At 48.4% G+C, this 18,072-nt stretch overlaps 1 protein-coding gene across 1 annotated transcript in view; it reads left to right on the forward strand.

The window, feature by feature from the left end:
- The window catches only part of TAC3 (tachykinin precursor 3), a 50,058-nt gene that overhangs the window by 15,039 nt on the left and 16,947 nt on the right, over positions 1-18,072 (forward strand). The window contains exon 3 of the mRNA XM_030195226.1: positions 16,588-16,693. Coding sequence (XP_030051086.1) covers positions 16,588-16,693 — 106 coding nt within the window. The remainder of the gene's footprint in view (positions 1-16,587; positions 16,694-18,072) is intronic.

Genomic DNA, 18,072 nt, shown 5'->3' on the forward strand with positions numbered 1-18,072 from the left:
GGTCCTTTAAACTGTTTCACCTTCCCATCTTTCTGCAGTTTCACAGCCCTTTTATACCTCTCACACTGCAAATATACAGCCCAATCTACCATCCATTTTTTTTCCCCTGGCCTCCCAGTCCCAACCAGTTTACAGAGTCTCTGTATACATCTGAGTGTCAGCTGTCCTGCATCCCCATGTCCTCAGTGTCTGTCCTGTTGCTTCCTTCTCCCCTACCAATGGTGTTCCTTGGTTGTCTGCCACCCGGGGCTGTTGCTGCTATGCACCCCCCCCCCCCAGGTGCAGCATGACACCCCCCCCCCCCCAGTGCAACATCTCCAAGCCCCCCCCCCGGTTGCAGTCTTCTTGCCTGCTGGGGTGCAGGGAGCAGCTGCGCGGCTGTCGGCTCCGCCAGTTCCCTGCTGCTACTTCTTGTTCCTGGGCAGAGGGAGCAGGGAACCGTCAGAGCCGACAGCCGCACAGCTGCTCTCAGCACCCCTCCAGCAGCATGCACCCTGGGCGAACTGCCCCCCACCGCCCCATCCTCGGTACGCCACTGGTGGTCACCAGAATTGCACACAATACTCCATTTATACAGAAGCACTGCCACCTTTTCCTGAGGATCATTCCTCTCCTTATACACCCAAGCATCTTGGCTTTTACCATCAACTTCTCTATTTGTTTGGCTATTTTAATATCATCAAATATTAAAATATGTCTATATGACAGAACTTATAGACCTACCACTCAGAAACACAACCAGATCATCTCGAACATACCTAAACCTCCACTACCCAAACTGCAAAGGACTTAAATACAAAGCAACCTATGCATCCAGCTTCTCCTATATAAGCATACAATTATGGAACGCACTGCCAAAAGTTGTGAAGACAACCTGCGACCACCTAAACGTCAGGAAATCATTAAAAACCTACCTGTTCAAAAAGGCATACCCCGCTGACCCAACATAAATGCCTGCACTCTGCAACACAACATAACCTAAGCTTGTAATGGACCTAATCTTTCCTCTCCTTGATCCCCATTGTAACTGAAACACATGTTCCTTATTCAACCATAATACCACCTGTATTTGTTTCTTTACCGGACTTGGCGAACGCCTCTACAGTACTATTTAAGCCACATTGAGCCTGCAAATAGGTGGAAAAATGTGGGATACAAATGTAACAAATAAATAAATAAATAAATAAATAAATCGTCTTCAGATAACTTTACCCCCCTCCTCTTCTGCACTGCACTCTTGAGTTTTTGAAGCCCAAATATATGACTTTATATTTTTAAGCATTAAATCTTAGCTACAAACTCTAAGCCAGTCTTCAGGATTTACTAAACCTTTTCTTATATTTGCCAAGCCTTCCAGGGTGTCTATCCTGTTTTAGATGTTGGTATCATCTGAAGAGAGACAAACATTTTTCAACAATCCTCCTGCAATATCACTTACAAAATGTTGAAAAAGCAGAACTGAGGAGCAATCCCTGTGGCACCCCTTTCCTCACAGTGAAATCCATTTTCTCTACACTTAATTGCCTCCTGTTCAATCAGATTCTAACACAATCAGTCATATTAAGGTCTATAACAGGGACACTCAGTTTATTTCTAAATTACCTATGTAAAACCATATTACAAGCCTCACTGAAATGCTGAATACTACTACAGCTAACGTTCTCCCCGATCCAACTCTCTAGTGACCCAGTCAAAGAAACTGATTAGTTTTGTCTGATAAGACCTTTCTTTAGTGAAATCATGGCTGCATCAGATCCTGTAATCCACTGGTTTCTAGAAACTGTGTTATTCTTTTTTTTAGGAGCAATTCTATTCTTTTACTCGTGATGAAACAGTGGACTGAATTATTTCATGAAGTATATTTCTCCTAATTGGCCAGCAGATGGCAATTATTTTGAGTTTTAAAGCTACTACTACTACTACTTATCATTTTTAAAGCACTTAAAGAGACAGCTGTTGCAGAAAAAGACTTTCTCTTTTCCAGTTTAAGCTTGTAGAAAGGCAATTTGCAATACCATTGGCCAGATACTTTCAAGAGTCGGTGCTGTGGGCTTTGATTGGCCCTGAAGTTCAAATCTAACCAGGAGGTACTGGAAAGAGAGAGAGAGAAAGATCTCTTTACTGAGACCCTGTGAGCAGTTATATTTTATAACCTGTTAGCAGCTACTGTATATTTTCCTGAACTCCCCAGGTACTACTCGGGTAGTAAACAAATGTTTAGATAGTTTTATAATTGAGCCATATTCAGTTACCTGTTATTGTTGGCTGATTTCACCTTTTTCTGTTTATTGTTCAAGTTCTGTGATAAAAAAAAACCTATAGTTTATTAGCTCTGCTGACCTGAACTGACTAAGAATCCTGGTTTGTGCTTTTGGGTCTGTGGGTGCTTTCTAGGAACTGTGGGAGTATGGCCCCAGTGTCTTAGAAATCACCGGGGAATAACCAAGCCAGATACAATATATAGAACATACCTGAATGTACACCACTTCAATAGTCTTTAGGCTTGCAGGCGTTTAGTATATTCAGACACAGTAGGTATTTTTCTGTCCCCGGAGGGCTTACAATATAAAAAAAAAAGCTGGTGGGAACTGAACCTTGGTCCCTTGGTTTTCAGTCCACTGCTCTAACTATTAGGTTACTCCTCAGATCTATATGCGGCTCTGTTAAGAATGTCCATAATACCTGAATCTGTCATATTTTTCTGGTTTCACATTCAGGGGAGAGGGAGGAGGACAACAACTACTGGGGGATTAATGAGGTGTCATGCCTTAATCTCTCCAGTGGACAGCTGCTCAATCAGAGCACCTTTCTGTATCCTGGACGTGACAAGTACTAGGTCTAAATAACAACATCCATCTTTTTAGACATGGACATCCCTTCCCCTTCTGTGATCAGAGGTGAGCATCCTTATTTTAGACCCTCCCTAGCCCTTTCCAAAGCACACTCAGACCACGCCTGTTGCCATATGGATGTACTACAGTAAATGTCCATATCCTGCCTTTGTAAAATTGGGATTTGGACATCTAAATGCCAGTTTTCAGACATCCAAAACAAGAACAGAGCTTCTAAAATAACTACCATGGTAACATAGTAGATGACGGCAGATAAAGACATGCATGGTCCATCCAGTCTGCCCAAGAAGATAAACTCATAGCATATGATATGGTACAACATAACATATGCACACCTGATCTTGATTTGTCCTTGCCATTTTCAGGGCACAGACGATAGAAGTCTGCCTAGCACTGGTTTTATTCCTCAACTACTGGAGGTGCCATTGAAGTCAATTCCAGCCCATCCAGATCTGTCTAGCCATAATAGGAACATGGACTGTAGAAATAATAATACACATGCAATTTCATTTTTTTTAGTTCTATCAATACCCTGGGGTGTATGCCATCTGGTCCAGGTGATTTGCTACTCTATTTTGTGAATTTGCCCTATTACATCTTCTAAGTTCACATAGATTTGTTTCAGTTCCTCTGACTCATCACCATTAAAGACCCTTTCTGGCATGAGTATCTCCTCTACCTCTTCCTTTGAAGATAAAGCAAAAGATTTAATTTAGTCTTTCCTTTATGTCCTTGTCCTCCCTGAGTGCCCCTTTTACCCCTTGATCATCTAATGGTCCAATTGATTCTCTTACTAGCTTCTTCCTTCAAATATACCTAAAAAAGCTTTTATTGTGTGAACTTAAGAGTAGCCATACTGGGTCAGACCAATGGTCTGTCTAGCCCAGTATCCTGTTTTCCAAACAGTGGCCATGCCAGGTCACAAGTACCTGGTAGAAACCCAAATCGTGGCAACACTCCACACTACAAATCTCAGGGCAAGCAGTTGTTTCCATGTCTGTCTCAATAGCAGACTATGGACTTTTCCTCCAGGAAATTTTCCAAACCTTTTTTAAACCCAGATACGCCAACCGCTGTTACCACCTCCTCCGGCAAAAAGTTCCAGAGCTTAACTATTCGTTGAGTGAAAAAATATTTCCTCTTATTTGTTTTAAAAGTATTTCCATGTAACTTCCTCGAGTGTCCCCTAGTCTTTTTACTTTTGGAATGAGTGAAAAATCGATTTACTTCTACTACACCACTCAGGATTTTGTAGACCTCAAGCAAATCTCACCTCATCCATATCTTTTCCAAGCTGAAGAGCCCTAAACGCTTTTGCCTTTCCTCACACGAGAGGAGTTCCATCCCCTTTATCATTTTAGTTGCTCTTCTTTGAACCTTTTCTAAATTCCGCTATATCTTGCTTCTGAGGCAAGCTTCTTTTCAAATTCTCTCTTTTCCATCCCTATCAGCGTTTTGCATTTAACTTGCTATTCTTTATGCTATTTCCTATTATCTTCATTTGCATCCATTTTCTATTTTGAAGGATGTTCTTTTGGCTCTAATGGCCTCCTTCACCTCAATTTTAACCATGCATGCTGTCATTTGGCTTTCCTTTTGCATTTTTAATATGTTGGATACATTTGCTTTGGGCCTCCAGGATGGCATTTTTGAACAATGGCCATGCCTGATGTAAACTCTAAACAGAGCCTTATGTTAACTGATAGCTGTGCTCTAACTGATTTTGTATTAAACTCTATACAGACCGTCCGATATTCAGCGCTATTTAATTTGGCCAGGAATGGGTCCTGGCTGGCTAAATAGAACTTAAACAGCTATTCACGAACATTCAGCACGAGATAGACAGTTAATCTCCTACTGAATATTCTCAGTCAGCGCTTAGTGGATAACCGGCTATATCACATGATACAGCCATCTATCCACTAATATTCAGTGCGTTGCCAGCTAAGTTTGGTGGCCAAATTGGGCTACCAAAATAACAGGCCTATCTTTGGCCAGTTTCAACTTCCATATCATCATGCTGATCAATCCATAGACTGGTGGGTTGTGTCCATCTACCAGCAGGTGGAGATAGAGAGCAATCCTTCTGCCTCCCTATATGTGGTCATGTGCTGCCGGAAACTCCTCAGTATGTTCTCTATCTCAGCAGGTGGTGGTCACACACAGCAGCAGCTCTGGCTAGGTCTCCAAGCCTAATCTTTAGGTTTTGTTGAGTACCTGGGGTTGAGGGCTCTTCTTGAGCAAGTGCAAACCTGGTGGTGCCAGGTCCCTCCTTTTCTCCCCCCTCCCGCTGGCTCCGTTTAAAAAAAAAAAAAAATTTGACGTCCTTTAAGGGCGTTTATTTCAACATTTATTTCAATGTTTATATCAGCGTTTATTGCAGCTGCTCACTGGGACACCAGTTCGTTACAGCTCGGAGCGAGAAGCAGGTAATTTTACCTTTTTATAACGGGCAGGGGGTTCCCCGTTCGGTCTCCATGTGGCTTATGGCGTTGGAGGGCGAGGGCGCGAAGATTTGCTCCCCGGACTGCGTGTGTGCATCTAGCGGGGATGCGGGGGTTTTCAAAGCCTGAATCGCCTTTGTTGGGCATCAGTTTGGAGTCCGGTCAGTGTCCCGGTTCTTCCTCCAGTGCGGTGGTTTTTCCCGCCATAAGCGCCCATCCCCCGCTGCTCGCCCACTCTATGTTGGCCGGCCACTCTGCTCGGACGGCTTCTTCTTGGGCCGCCCTCGAGCTGGGAGACGTTAATGCTATGGTCGCCCTTGATTCGGGCGATGGCAAGAAAGCGGCGAAAGTTAAGCGCCGTTCTTCCCACGCAGCTCCTTCTCGGAGTTTCACGCCGGACACCATTTTGGATGCGCAGCATGTTTCTCCCCCGCTCTTGCGAGCGCCGGTTGAGGGTGCGTCTAGGGCCGTGGCCCAGGTGACAGAAGTGCACAGTCTAGGGGGTTTCTCCCCTGAGTTCTTTTTGCTGCTGTATCAGGCTTTTCTTATGATATACACTGCCCCGGCTCCCCCCCCCTGATCAAGGGGCTGAGGCCTCCGGAAGCAAACGCCCTCGGGTGGACTTCCAGGCCCTAGAGGACTCAGTCTCCTCTGATGTAGATGAGGGCAGCGTATCTGAGTTCTCCCAACGGTCCTTTGGGGATTCCTTGGAGGAGACGGATTCCCGCTCGGATGGAGCGGATGAACCCTCTGCAGCACGGATCTTTTGCTCAGAGGATTTGCCCAACCTGTTAGTGCAGGCCATGAGTATTTTGAAGAGTTCCTCTCCGGAGGACGTCTCTCCCTCAGCCTCTGTTGGCTCTGCCATTATGTGGGGGACTAAGCGCCCGCCTAGAACCTTCCACGTGCATGATTGCACACCTTGATTTCGGCTCAATGGGATTTCCCAGAAGCGAGCCTTAAAGTGGCTAGGGCTATGTCCCGCCTCTATCCTCTGCCTGAAGGTGAACGGGAGGCCTTTCTTGGGCCTACCATAGATTCTTTAATCACTGCGGTGACTAAGAAAATGGCGTTGCCGGTGGAAGGTGGCACGGCCCTAAAGGAAGCACCAAGACAGGAGTTTGGAGGTGGCTTTAAAGTCGTCCTTCGAGGCGGCTGCTTTAAGTTTACAGGCCTCAATTTGTGGCTCCTATGTGGCCAGGGTGTGCCGGACGCTTGCGCAGCGGGCTTCCCCCTCGGATCCTTCCTTGAGGGCTGATTGGCCAGCCCTAGAATCGGGCTTGGCCTACTTGGCAGGCTGGCTGTATGATGTCTTGAGAGCCTTGGCTAAAGGTATGGCTCAGACAGTCTCTGCACGGAGGTGGCTTTGGCTGAAGCATTGGTCTGCTGACCACGCCTCTAAGTCTCGCCTGGCTAAGTTGCCTTTTAAAGGCAAGCTGCTCTTTGGGGTCGAGCTGGACAAGATTGTGACCGATCTCGGCACGTCTAAGGGCAAGAGGTTACCGGAGGTCAGGGCTCGGGCCAATGGTGCCCGCCCCGGTTCCTCCAAAGGATGGTTTCAGGAAGCCCGTCGGTATTGCCCGGGCAAGTCGAGCTCCTCTGCCCCCTCTTCCATCAAAAGGAATTTCTCCCCCAAGCAGCATTCCTTTCGCAGAGACTGCCGTCCCGGAGGTGCCACCTCCGGTCCTTCCCCAGGGTCTCGTACCCAATGACGGGGCGCTGGTCCATGGCCCAGAGCAGATTGGAGGACGGCTATCCTCGTTTCTGGGCGAGTGGACCAGGGTAACTTTGGACGCTTGAGTGCTGGAAGTCATCAGAGACGGCTACAAGCTAGAGTTCTGCCGACCCTTAAGAATCGAGTTTGTGCACTCTCCCTGCAAGTCTCCGGTCAAGCTGTGGCAGTGCAGCAGACTTTGGACAATCTGATCTGCCTGGGTGCGGTCGTTCCGGTGCCAGAGATCCTCTGGCAAGGGACGTTACTCCATTTCTTTGTGGTACCTAAGAAAGGAGGTTTTGTCCGGCCTATCCTCGACCTCAAAGGGTCAATCGGGCTTTGGACGTTCGGCACTTCCGAATGGAGACTCTCCGCTCTGTTATAGCGGCAGTACAGGCAGGGGAGTTCCTGGCATCCTTGGACATCAAGGAAGCTTACTTGCATATTTCCATCTGGCCTCCTCATCAACGCTTTCTGTGTTTTGCAGTTCTGAGGACACTCCCAGTTCAGAGCCCTCCCTTTCGGGTTGGCTACTGCTCCGCAGACCTTCTCCAAGTTATGGTGGTCATCGCGGCCTTCCTACGCAAGAAAGGAGTACAAGTCCATCCTTATCTGGACGAATGGTTGATCCGAGCCCCCTCATATGCAGAGTGCGGCAGAGCTTCAGACCGGGTGATTGCTCTTTTGAGCTCCCTGAGGTGGGTCATCAACTGGGAGAAAAGCCAGCTGCGCCCAACTCAGTCCCTGGAGTATCTGGGAGTTCGATTCGACCCCCAAGTGGGCAGAGTGTTCCTGCCAGACAATCGGATTGTCAAGCTTCAGGCTCAGGTGGACAAGTTCCTAGCAGCCTCTTCTCTTCGGGCTCGGGACTATGGGCAGCAGCTGTTGGGCTCTATGACGGCCACGATGGAAGTAGTGCCCTGGGTCAGGGCCCATATGATACCTATACAGCTCTCTCTGCTGCAGCGATGGACTCCAGCTTCGGAGGATTACACTGTGCGCCTTCCCTTGGATCCAGCGGTGCGCAAGGCGCTGAGATGGTGGCTGAGGCCAGACAAGCCGTCCGCAGGAATGCCTCTTGTGACCCCGGAGTGGGTTTTTCGTCACGGCGGACGCCTCTTTGTGGGGCTGGGGAGCCCACTGCTTGGGAAGGACAGCGCAGGGGCTCTGGTCCCCTGCAGAGGCAGAGTGGTCTATCAACCTCCCGGAACTCAGAGCCATTCGGTTGGCGCCTTTGGAGTTTCTCCCGGGCCTGGCACTGAAGCCAGTACGGGTCCTGTCGGACAATGCCACGGCTGTGGCCTATGTCAATCACCGGGGAGGTACCAGGAGCGCCCCTCTAGCCAAGGAGGCCATGAAGCTATGCCTGTGGGCGGAAGCAAACCTGGAACAGCTGTCGGCGGCCCACATTGCGGGAGTCATGAATATTGCTCAGGCGTTCTTGGACATCTCGAAGCGCTGGGGCCAGCCGAGCCTAGATTTGATGGCGTCTTCAGCCAATTGCCAAGTGCCGCGCTTTTTCAGCAGAGGACGGGACCCTCGATCTCTGGGAGTAGATGTTCTTCTTCCACAGTGGCTGACACAGGAGCTCCTCTTTGTGTTCCCGCCTTGGCCCATGTTGGGCAGGGTGCTAGGCCGGGTGGCAAAGCATCCGGGCCTGATAATCTTGGTGAGTCCGGATTGGCCCAGACGTCCCTGGTATGCGGACTTGATCAGGCTCTCAGTGGACGGACCTCTGCAGATGCCAGCGGAGCAGGGCCTGTTGCATCAGGGTCCCGTGGTGATGGAGGATCCCTCCCCCTTTGGTCTTACAGCCTGGCTATTGAGCGGCAGCGTTGGAGCAAGCAGAGCTTCTCAGACAAGGTCATCGCCACTATGCTCAGAGCGAGGAAGCGCTCTACTTGTACTGATTACGCCAGGGTTTGGCGCACCTTTGCATCGTGGTGTGAGGCAGGCTCACTTTCTCCCTTCACTGCTCCAATTTCATCAGTGTTGGCGTTCCTGCAAGAAGGTCTGGAAAAAGGAATGTCGCTCAGTTCCCTTAAGGTCCAGGTAGCGGCTCTTGCTTGCTTCAGGGGTCACCTGAAGGGTGTTTCCCTGGCATTGCAGCCAGATGTGGTGCGCTTTCTCAAGAGAGTTATTCACCTGCGCCCTCCTCTGCACGCAGTGGTACCTGCATGGAATCTCAATCTGGTGCTAAGAGCCTTGCAGAAGCTGCCTTGTGAACTCTTGTTGAGGGCATCTCTGAAAGAATTGATGTTGAAAGCAGTCTTTTGGTGGCTATCGCTTCAGCCAGAAGAGTTTCCGAGCTCTAGGCGCTATCATGTCGAGAGCCCTTTCTGCAGTTCACTGAGGCAGGAGTGTCTATTCGCACAGTGCCTTCCTTCCTGCCCAAGATTGGTCCTCGCTTCCATGTGAATCAGCAGCTCTGTCTACCCTCCTTTCGTAGGGAGGACTACCCAGAGGAGTACTCTGCTCTCAAATATTTAGATGTGAGACGAGCCATCATCAGATACTTGGAAGTGACCAATGATTCCGGAAGTCGGATCATCTGTTTGTGCTGTTCGCAGGTCCTCGTAAGGGTCTGCAGGCTGCCAAGCCTACAGTGGCACGATGGGTCAAGGAACCCATTGCAGCGGCTTATGTGGCCGCAGGGAAGGTGCCGCCTATCCAGCTGAAGGCTCACTCCACTAGAGTACAGGCGGCCTCGATGGCAGAGGCCGAGTCTGTCTCCTTGGAAGAGATTTGTAGGGCGGCAATTTGGGCATCGGCTCATACCTTCTCCAGACATTACCGCTTGACTGTGGCTGCTCGGGCGGAGGCCCGGTTTGGAGCTTCAGTGTTGCGGTCAGGGATTTCTGTGTCCCGCCCTGGGTGAGTACTGCTTCGGTACATCCCACCAGTCTATGGATTGATCAGCATGATGATATGGAAGGTAAAATTATGTATCATACCTGATAATTTTCTTTCCATTAATCATAGCTGATCAATCCATAGCCCCTCCCAGATATCTGTACTGTTTATATTCTGGTTGCATTTCAGGTTCAGTTCCTGTTCAGGAGGACTTCGTGTTCAAGTTTTTTCAACTGGATTCTTCAGGAGTTGAGACGATTTTGTGTTACAGTGAGCTGCTGCATTCCTCTCCCCCCCCCCCCCCCCCCGTTTTACGGGGCTGGATTGATACCTAAATTCTGCCGGCGCTCCCTCCCGCTTCGTGCAGCTGTAGGGCAGCTTTGTACCCCTCCCGCTTCGGCGGTGTTAGGGTCAGTCAGCTCCTCCCGCGGTTGCGGTTGCAGGATAAGCCAGATCCCCCCGCATCGGCGGGTGTGGTGTCCCTCCCCCGCTCCGCGGGGATGAGCTGGACGGATTCCCCTCCCCCACTTGTGTGGGGATGAGCTGGGTTAATTCCCCTCCCCCGTTTCGGCGGTGGTGAGCTGGGCAGAGTGTCCCTTTGTGGGTGTAATTCTCTAAGTGCTGAGTCCTGCGGATGGAGCTTTGATATCGACATACTGAGGAGTTTCCGGCAGCACATGACCACATATAGGGAGGCAAAAGGATTGCGCTCTATCTCCACCTGCTGGTAGATGGACACAACTCACCAGGTCTATGGATTGATCAGCTATGATTAATGGAAAGAAAATTATCAGGTATGATACATAATTTTACCTTAACTGACCAGTGCTGAATATTGACTTTGCTGGTTAAGCTGAAACCGGCCAAAAATAAACCAGATATTCAATGCCAGTCACTAGAAAAAGCCTGACCTTGAATATCCGGGCACAGAGCTAACCGCGGGAGTCAGCCTAGGTAACTCTCATGGTCTGAATACCGGTCCCAGAGACTCAGTGGTATTCCTTGGTCGGCTGCACCTAGGGCGGATCGCCGCTGCACCCCCCGGCACATCATCTCCCCCCCCCCCCCCCCAGTGCATCACCTCCAACCCTTCCCCCAGGTGCATTGCTGTTAACGCCTGGGGAGTACAGGAAGCAGCCGCATGGCTGTCAGCTCCGCCGGTTCCCTGCCCAGGAACAGGAAGCAACAGAGGGAGCAGGGAACTGGCGGAGCCGAGCTTCCTGAACCCCCCTGCAGCTTGCATCTGGAGTGGACCACCCCCACCGCCCCACCCTCGGTACGCCACTGCAGAGAATTTAACTGCTAAATTATCATCTCAAACAGGTTTGATATGAAATCCTAAACAGAGATTTGAAATGGTAAATTATAATCTAAAACAGCTTTTGTATGAAACACTGAACAAAAAATTTAATTGCTAAACTATAAACTGCCTTTGTTAACTAAGTAGAGGAATTTTTAAAAAGATACTGGTTCTGATATTCAGACCGCAGGAAATAGCCGGGCTGCCTCCCGCAGTCCGAGCTGAACCCAGATATTCAGTGCTGGGCCATTTTCAGTGACCAGCATTGAATATCTGGGGGAGGGGGGGGGGGGGTCAGCCAATTTCAAGATAACTGACTTTCAGGCTTATTTTTGAAAGTGATTGCCGGCCATTTCCCGACATAAATCGGGAGATGACCGGCGATCTCTCAAAAGCGGCGAAATCGGTATAATCGAAAGCGGCTTTTTTGACAGCATCACCACTTTCCCATCGCCTCGCCAGCAAAAATTCAAGGGGACGTGTTGGCGGTGTAGCGAAGGCGGGACATGGGCGGGTATGGGCGTGGCTACCAGATGGCCAGCTTTTGTGGATAATGGAAAAAAAATAGCGGCGTTAAGCAGTATTTCGCCGGGTTTACTTGGTCCTTTTATTTTCACGACCAAACCTCAAAAAGGTGCCCCAACTGACCAGATAACCACCGGAGGGAATGGGGGATGACCTCTCCGTACTCCCCCTGTAGTCACCAACCCCCTCCCACACTAAAAAAATACAAATCAAAACCTTTTTTTACCAGCCTGTATGCCAACCTCAAATGTCATACCCAGCTCCCTGACATCAGTATGCAGGTCCCTAGAGCAGTTTTTAATGGGTGCAGTGCACTTCAGGCAGGCAGACCCAGGTCCATCCCCCCCTACCTGTTACACTTGTGGTGGTAAATGTTAAGCCCTCCAAACCCCCCCAAAACCCACTCTACTCACATGTAGGTGCCCCCTTCACCCATAAGAGCTATGGTAATGGTGTAGAGTTGTGGGGAGTGGGTTTGGGGGGGATTTGGGGGGGGATCAGCACCCAAGGTAAGGGAGCTATGTACATGAGAGATTTTTTGGTATTTTAAAAAAATTTTAGAAATGCCCCCTAGGGTGCCCGGTTGGTGTCCTGGCATGTGAGGGGGACCAGTGCACTACAAATGCTGGCTCCTCCCATGACCAAATGCCTTGGATTTCGCCGGGTTTGAGATGGCCGGCATTTTTTTCCATTATCACTGAAAAACAAAACCAGCCATCTCAAACCTGGCGAACTCTGGCATTTGGCCGGGCTAAACCATATTATTGAAAAAAAGATAGCCGCCACCAAAATACATCGTAGGCGATCTATTTCGCCGGCGACGTTCGATTATGCCCCTCCACGTCGCATAGCCAGTTATCTTTAAACCGGCCAAAGATAGCTGGTTATATCGTGTGATATAACCAGTTATCCAACAGCCGCTAAGGGGGAGATTCTATATTTGACATGTAAAAAAATCATCGATGAAATCAGTGCCAACTAAGCGTATTCTATAATAATAATAATAATTATTATTATTTGTTGCATTTGTATCCCACATTTCCCACCTATTTGCAGGCTCAATGTGGCTTACATTGTACCGTAATGGCGATCGCCATATCCGGTAGAGAAATACAGAGTGGTGATTGCGTTAAAGTTCATAAGTAGTCTAGGAGGAAGAATTAAGTATTGTCCAGTTCAGGTATGAATTTCGTTGTGTTGCAGGGTTCAGGTGTTCAGGTTGGATCGTTGTGGTATGCCTTTTTGAACAAGTTGTTTTTTAGTGATTTCCAAAAGATTGTTAGGTCATGCATTGCTTTCATAGCATTTGGTAGTGCATTCTAGAGTTGTGCGCATATGTAGGAGAAGCTGGATACATATGTTGATTTATATTTTAGTCCTTTGCAGCTTGGGTAGTGGAGATTTAGGTATGTGCGTGCTGACTTTTTTGTGTTTCCGTTTGGTAAGTCTATAAGGTCTAACATATAGCTCGGGACCTCGCCGTGAATGATTTTGTGAGCCAGGGTGCAAATTTTGAACGCAATTCGTTCTTTGATTGGGAGCCAATGTAGTTTTTCACGTAGGGGTTTGGCACTTTCGTATCTCGTTTTTCCGAATATGAGTCTGGCTGCAGTGTTTTGGGCGTTTGGAATTTCTTAATAATTTGTTCTTTGCATCCGGCGTAGATTGCATTGCACTAGTCTAGGTGACTTACACAATTGATTGTACCAGGCTGCAGAATCTCTCTCTCGGGGAAAAAAGGTTTTACTCACTCAAGTTTCCACATTGAATAAAACATTTTCTAGATTTAGGTGCCGATTATAGAATACACTTAGTTGATATTTCAGCACCTAAATCTACATACATCCATTTACACCAGTGAAAATGTGGTGTAAATCCTGGTGCATAGATTTAGGCGGACTGGACCATATTCTATAAGTACGCGCATAAATTTCGGAATGTCCATTTCCCCACCCATAACCATGCCCATTTTTGCCTGTACGCATTAGAAGTTCGGCGCACATCGTTACAAAATACGCTCAGTGAGTTGTACGCCTACATTTTAATCAATGCCAATTAGTGCTCATAATAGTTTGTGAAGTGCTGTTTTCAGCGCTTATTAAGCCAATTCAATTGAGCACATCATTATAGAATCCAGGGGTAAGTGCGGATATACAGCGGAGGATAGCCGGTTATCCCCCGCTGAAATTGGTGAATAGCCAGTTAAGTGCTATTTAACCGGTCAGCATCTGTTCTGACCAGTTAAATAGCGCTAAATATTGAGTGGACTGAAATTTCCTATTTAACCCCGAGTTTGAAGACAGTATCCTAGCAGGTAAATACTCATCAGTGCAGTTTTCCTGCCCGCAGCAGCAGGTCTTGTCTCTTTAGTACTATAGGGTCCAATAATCAAAGGGGTTTAAGCAGGGCCGCCAAGACACTGAGCCGGGCCCGGGGCGAGGCTGTCCCTGTGGCCCCGCCGCCGCCACCTCCCCAATTGCTACTTAGGCCGGCGGCACCACAGCCTCCAGTCTCCACTCACCCACCCCCAGCCCCGTTGACAACCCCACTCCGTCCACCACTGGGCCCCCTGCATTCAAATCGGCAGTGCCTCACCTCCCTGTGAAAGCGCAGCGGCAGATCGCATTCCTTCGGGCCTTCCCTCCCTGCGTCCCGCCCTTGCGGAAACAGGAAGTTACATCAGACAAGGGCGGGACACAGGGAGGGAAGGCCCGAAGGAATGCGATCTGCCACTGCGCTTTCACACAGAGGTGAGGCACTGCCGATTTGAATGCAGGAGGCCCGGTGGTGGACGGAGAGGGGCTGTTGACGGAGCCAAGGCCGGGCGGGTGAGATCGGGAACTGCGGTGCCGGGCCCCCCTTGGAGGCCCGGGAAATTTTGTCCCCCCTGCCCCCCCTCTCGGCAGCCCTGGGTTTAAGCAAGCAGTGCTACTGAATATTGGTTCTAACTGGCCATTCTGAAACTGGCTAATCAAGGGGCGGCCTGTGAGCAGACTTTTGACAGAGTCATTACTTAATCAATTAGTGGTAATAATCAGCCTGCTAACCACTTAAGTAAGAGCATAAAATTAGGATAACAAAAAGACTGTCCTAACTTTGGGCCCCTTTTACCAAGCTGCGGCAAAAGGGGGCCAGTGCTGGCGTCAGCGCACGTTTTACACGCGCGCCGAGGCCCCCTTTTACAGCAGCTGGTAAAATGGAAGTTTTGTCTTTCTGCGGGAAATGGACGTGCGGCAAGTAAAATACTTGCTGTGTGGCCATTTTTGTTTGGGGGGGGGAGTCCTTACCGCCACCCATTGAGGTGGCAGTAAGGGCTCCCGCATTAACCTGTCGGTAACCGGGCAGCGTGTGGCACTGCCCGATTACTGCTGGGTACACTCTGGTGCTACAAAAAAAAAAAGAATTTTGTAGCGCTGGAAATGATGACGCGCTAGGGGTGGGAAGTACCGCTGGGCTGCTGCAGTAGCCCAGCGGTATTTCCTGTATAGTGAGCAGTATGCCTGCATTGGGCTTACTGCCACTTAGTAAAAGGAGTCCTTTAGCTGCTGAGCTAATCAGGCACAGCCGTTGCCTAGTTAACTTCCAGGTGAGTGCACTTACCCAGATATTCAATGCTGGAAGCTGGATATGGCCTGCCATGGAATATCTAGACTCAATTCAGCTTGCAGCGGTGAGCAGCTTAAAAACCATTGACCGTTAGCTCAATATTGACTCCATATTTTATATATAATACCATTCTTATTTTTTTACTCCCATCCTTCCACTCTATAGGGGAAATTCCTTCAGGCTTCTGGTGCCAGTATGCCAGAGCTGCTTTCAAATGAGATGAAAACACTGGAGAAAGCAGGAATGCACAAAGCCACAGGGTAATGAGAAATACTTTTAATTGCCTTCTGAGTTTTGCCTTGAAATGTTTCTTCTTTGACAAACTAAATTGAGATCCGTCTTATATTTTTCTTTGTAACCAGATGACTAATATAAATAGCCCAAAGAAAATACATTTCAAGGGAAACAGACCAGACAAGGACATGGTTTGACGGTGGCATCACTTCAATAGATGGTTGATACCAGTAGCCAGTGCCAACCCTCCATTAAACCCTGTGTTACTTTTCATTTTCATACCATCCTGGGGCAGTTGGAATGTTACTGATGGTCTCAAGAATGTCAGACTAAATTATTGTAGTAGAAGACAATCTGCTTCCAACTCTAGGGAGTAATCATTTTGGGGCGGGAGGGCACTGTTCCCAGGCACTCATCAGTTAGTTCTAAATTCTAATCAGGACTGGTGTTTGCCTCTGCAGCACCAATCAGAGACTACACTGAAGCCAATTAAAATATTTCTCACTACCTCGACCTTAGAGCAAAACTCTGTGTGTATGTATCACTTTGCATCTTTCTAATACAGTTTACATGTTCAAAATAGAGAGGTGTGGTAGCCGTGTTAGTCCACTCTTAAGGTTATCAATAGAAATCAAACAAAATAAAACATGGAAAAGAAAATAAGATGATACCTTTTTTATTGGACATAACTTAATACATTTCTTGATTAGCTTCGAAAGCTAATCAAGAAATGTATTAAGTTATATCCAATAAAAAGGTATCATCTTATTTTCTTTTCCATGTTTTATTTTGTTTGATTTCTATTGATAACATGTTCAAAATAGAAACCAAGATTTTCAGTAGGCGACACAGCTTACAATTGGCTTGATTTGAACTCTGAACATGACAAGTCACTTTAAACATCCATCTAGACTTTTATTGTACTCCGTGCTGGATAACATTTGGATACCAGTGGAATATAAGAGCTTTTAATGTATTGTATTTGTTCTTCCCTTTGTTTTGCTTTTCTCACCACTGAAAGCCATTTTCTTTTTCTTTTTTCCTTTCATCTTTTTGTAGCAGAAAGTCTCAAATATTTACAAACTGCCCCCATCCTTACTTAAGCGGTACTACGATGGAGGCTCCTATGACGGATTTGTTGGGTTGATGGGCAGGAGGAACTCAGGTAAGGTTTCTCTGCTCTTATTCCCCCTTGTGCCTCTTTATTGAAGTGCAAAGAATTAAATCTGAGATGCAGTGAATTGACATCACATTCGCAAAAGGATTCTGTCTAAGTCCTTGGGCACTGTCCCTGTTGGTTATAGATGGAAAGAGGGTATATCAGGACTGGCTGAGCCTGTCAGGACTGACCTGGGATAGGTGGGCAGAACAAGTGCATGAGGATGTCTGTGGGAATGTGGCCTTTTCATTGGTTAAGAACTAATATTTGTTTTGTAGCTGCAAGATACAGACTAATCATTGTCATAATCTAATATAATAAAACGCACCGTGAACGTTCTGAAGACAACGTTCTGAAGTCACTCAAACACTCCCTGGCTGTAGGGTTCGTGGATTCATGGTGTGAAGCCAGCCAGCCGTCTCTGCCCCGCCCTCGCATCAAACGTCATGACGTCGAGGGCGGAAAAAAAAACCAAACACACGGATCGCACTCACGCACGGTGCGTTTTATTATATTAGATTTACCTCCATGGTGGCGGTTCCGGCAGCGCAGCGTCAGGGAAGGAGGCGGCGCTCCCGACGTCTCTAGCCTTCCCTTCGCTGTGTTCCGCCTTCTTCTGACGTCAGAAGAAGGTGGAACACAGCGAAGGGAAGGCTAGACGTCGGGAGCACCGCCTCCTTCCCTGACGTTGCGCTGCCGGAACCGCCACGGAGGTAAATTTAAAAAGAAAAAAAAAAGGGATGTTGGGGGGAGAGAAGAGGGTGGGCAGTAAAGTTGAACAATGGGAGCGGGAGGGCAGGGGAGAAACGACAGCATGGATGCGAAAGGGGGGCATGGATGCGAAGGGGGGGGGAGAAGAGGGCGGGCCAGGCTGGGACATGGGAGAGAGAGGAGCATGGATGCGAAGGGGGGGGTCATGGAAGGGAGAGAGGGGAATTGCTGGAAAAGGATGAATGGAGGGGGCAGGGGACAGAAGAGCATGGATGGGCATGGATTGGGAGGGCAAGGCTCAGGGAGAGAGAGGAATTGCTGGAAAGGGATGAATGGAGGGGGCAGGGGACAGAGGAACATGGATGGGCATGGATTGGGAGGGCAGGGCTCAGGGAGAGAGGGGAATTGCTGGATAGGGATGAATGGAGGGGACAGATGGGCATGGATGGATATGGATTGCAGGACAGGGCTCAGGGAGAGAAGGGAATTGCTGGATAGGGATGAATGGAGGGGGCAGGGGACAGATGGGCATGGATTGGGAGGGCAGGGCTCACACTCTCTCTCTCATATACAATGTCTTCCTGACTCACACTCTCACACACTCTGTCTCACACTGTATCACATTCACTCTCTATGTGCCACACAGTCACTCACACACTCACTTGGTCTCATAC

The sequence above is a fragment of the Microcaecilia unicolor genome, chromosome 3 (assembly GCF_901765095.1).
Source record: "Microcaecilia unicolor chromosome 3, aMicUni1.1, whole genome shotgun sequence".
NCBI classification, from domain to species: domain Eukaryota; kingdom Metazoa; phylum Chordata; class Amphibia; order Gymnophiona; family Siphonopidae; genus Microcaecilia; species Microcaecilia unicolor.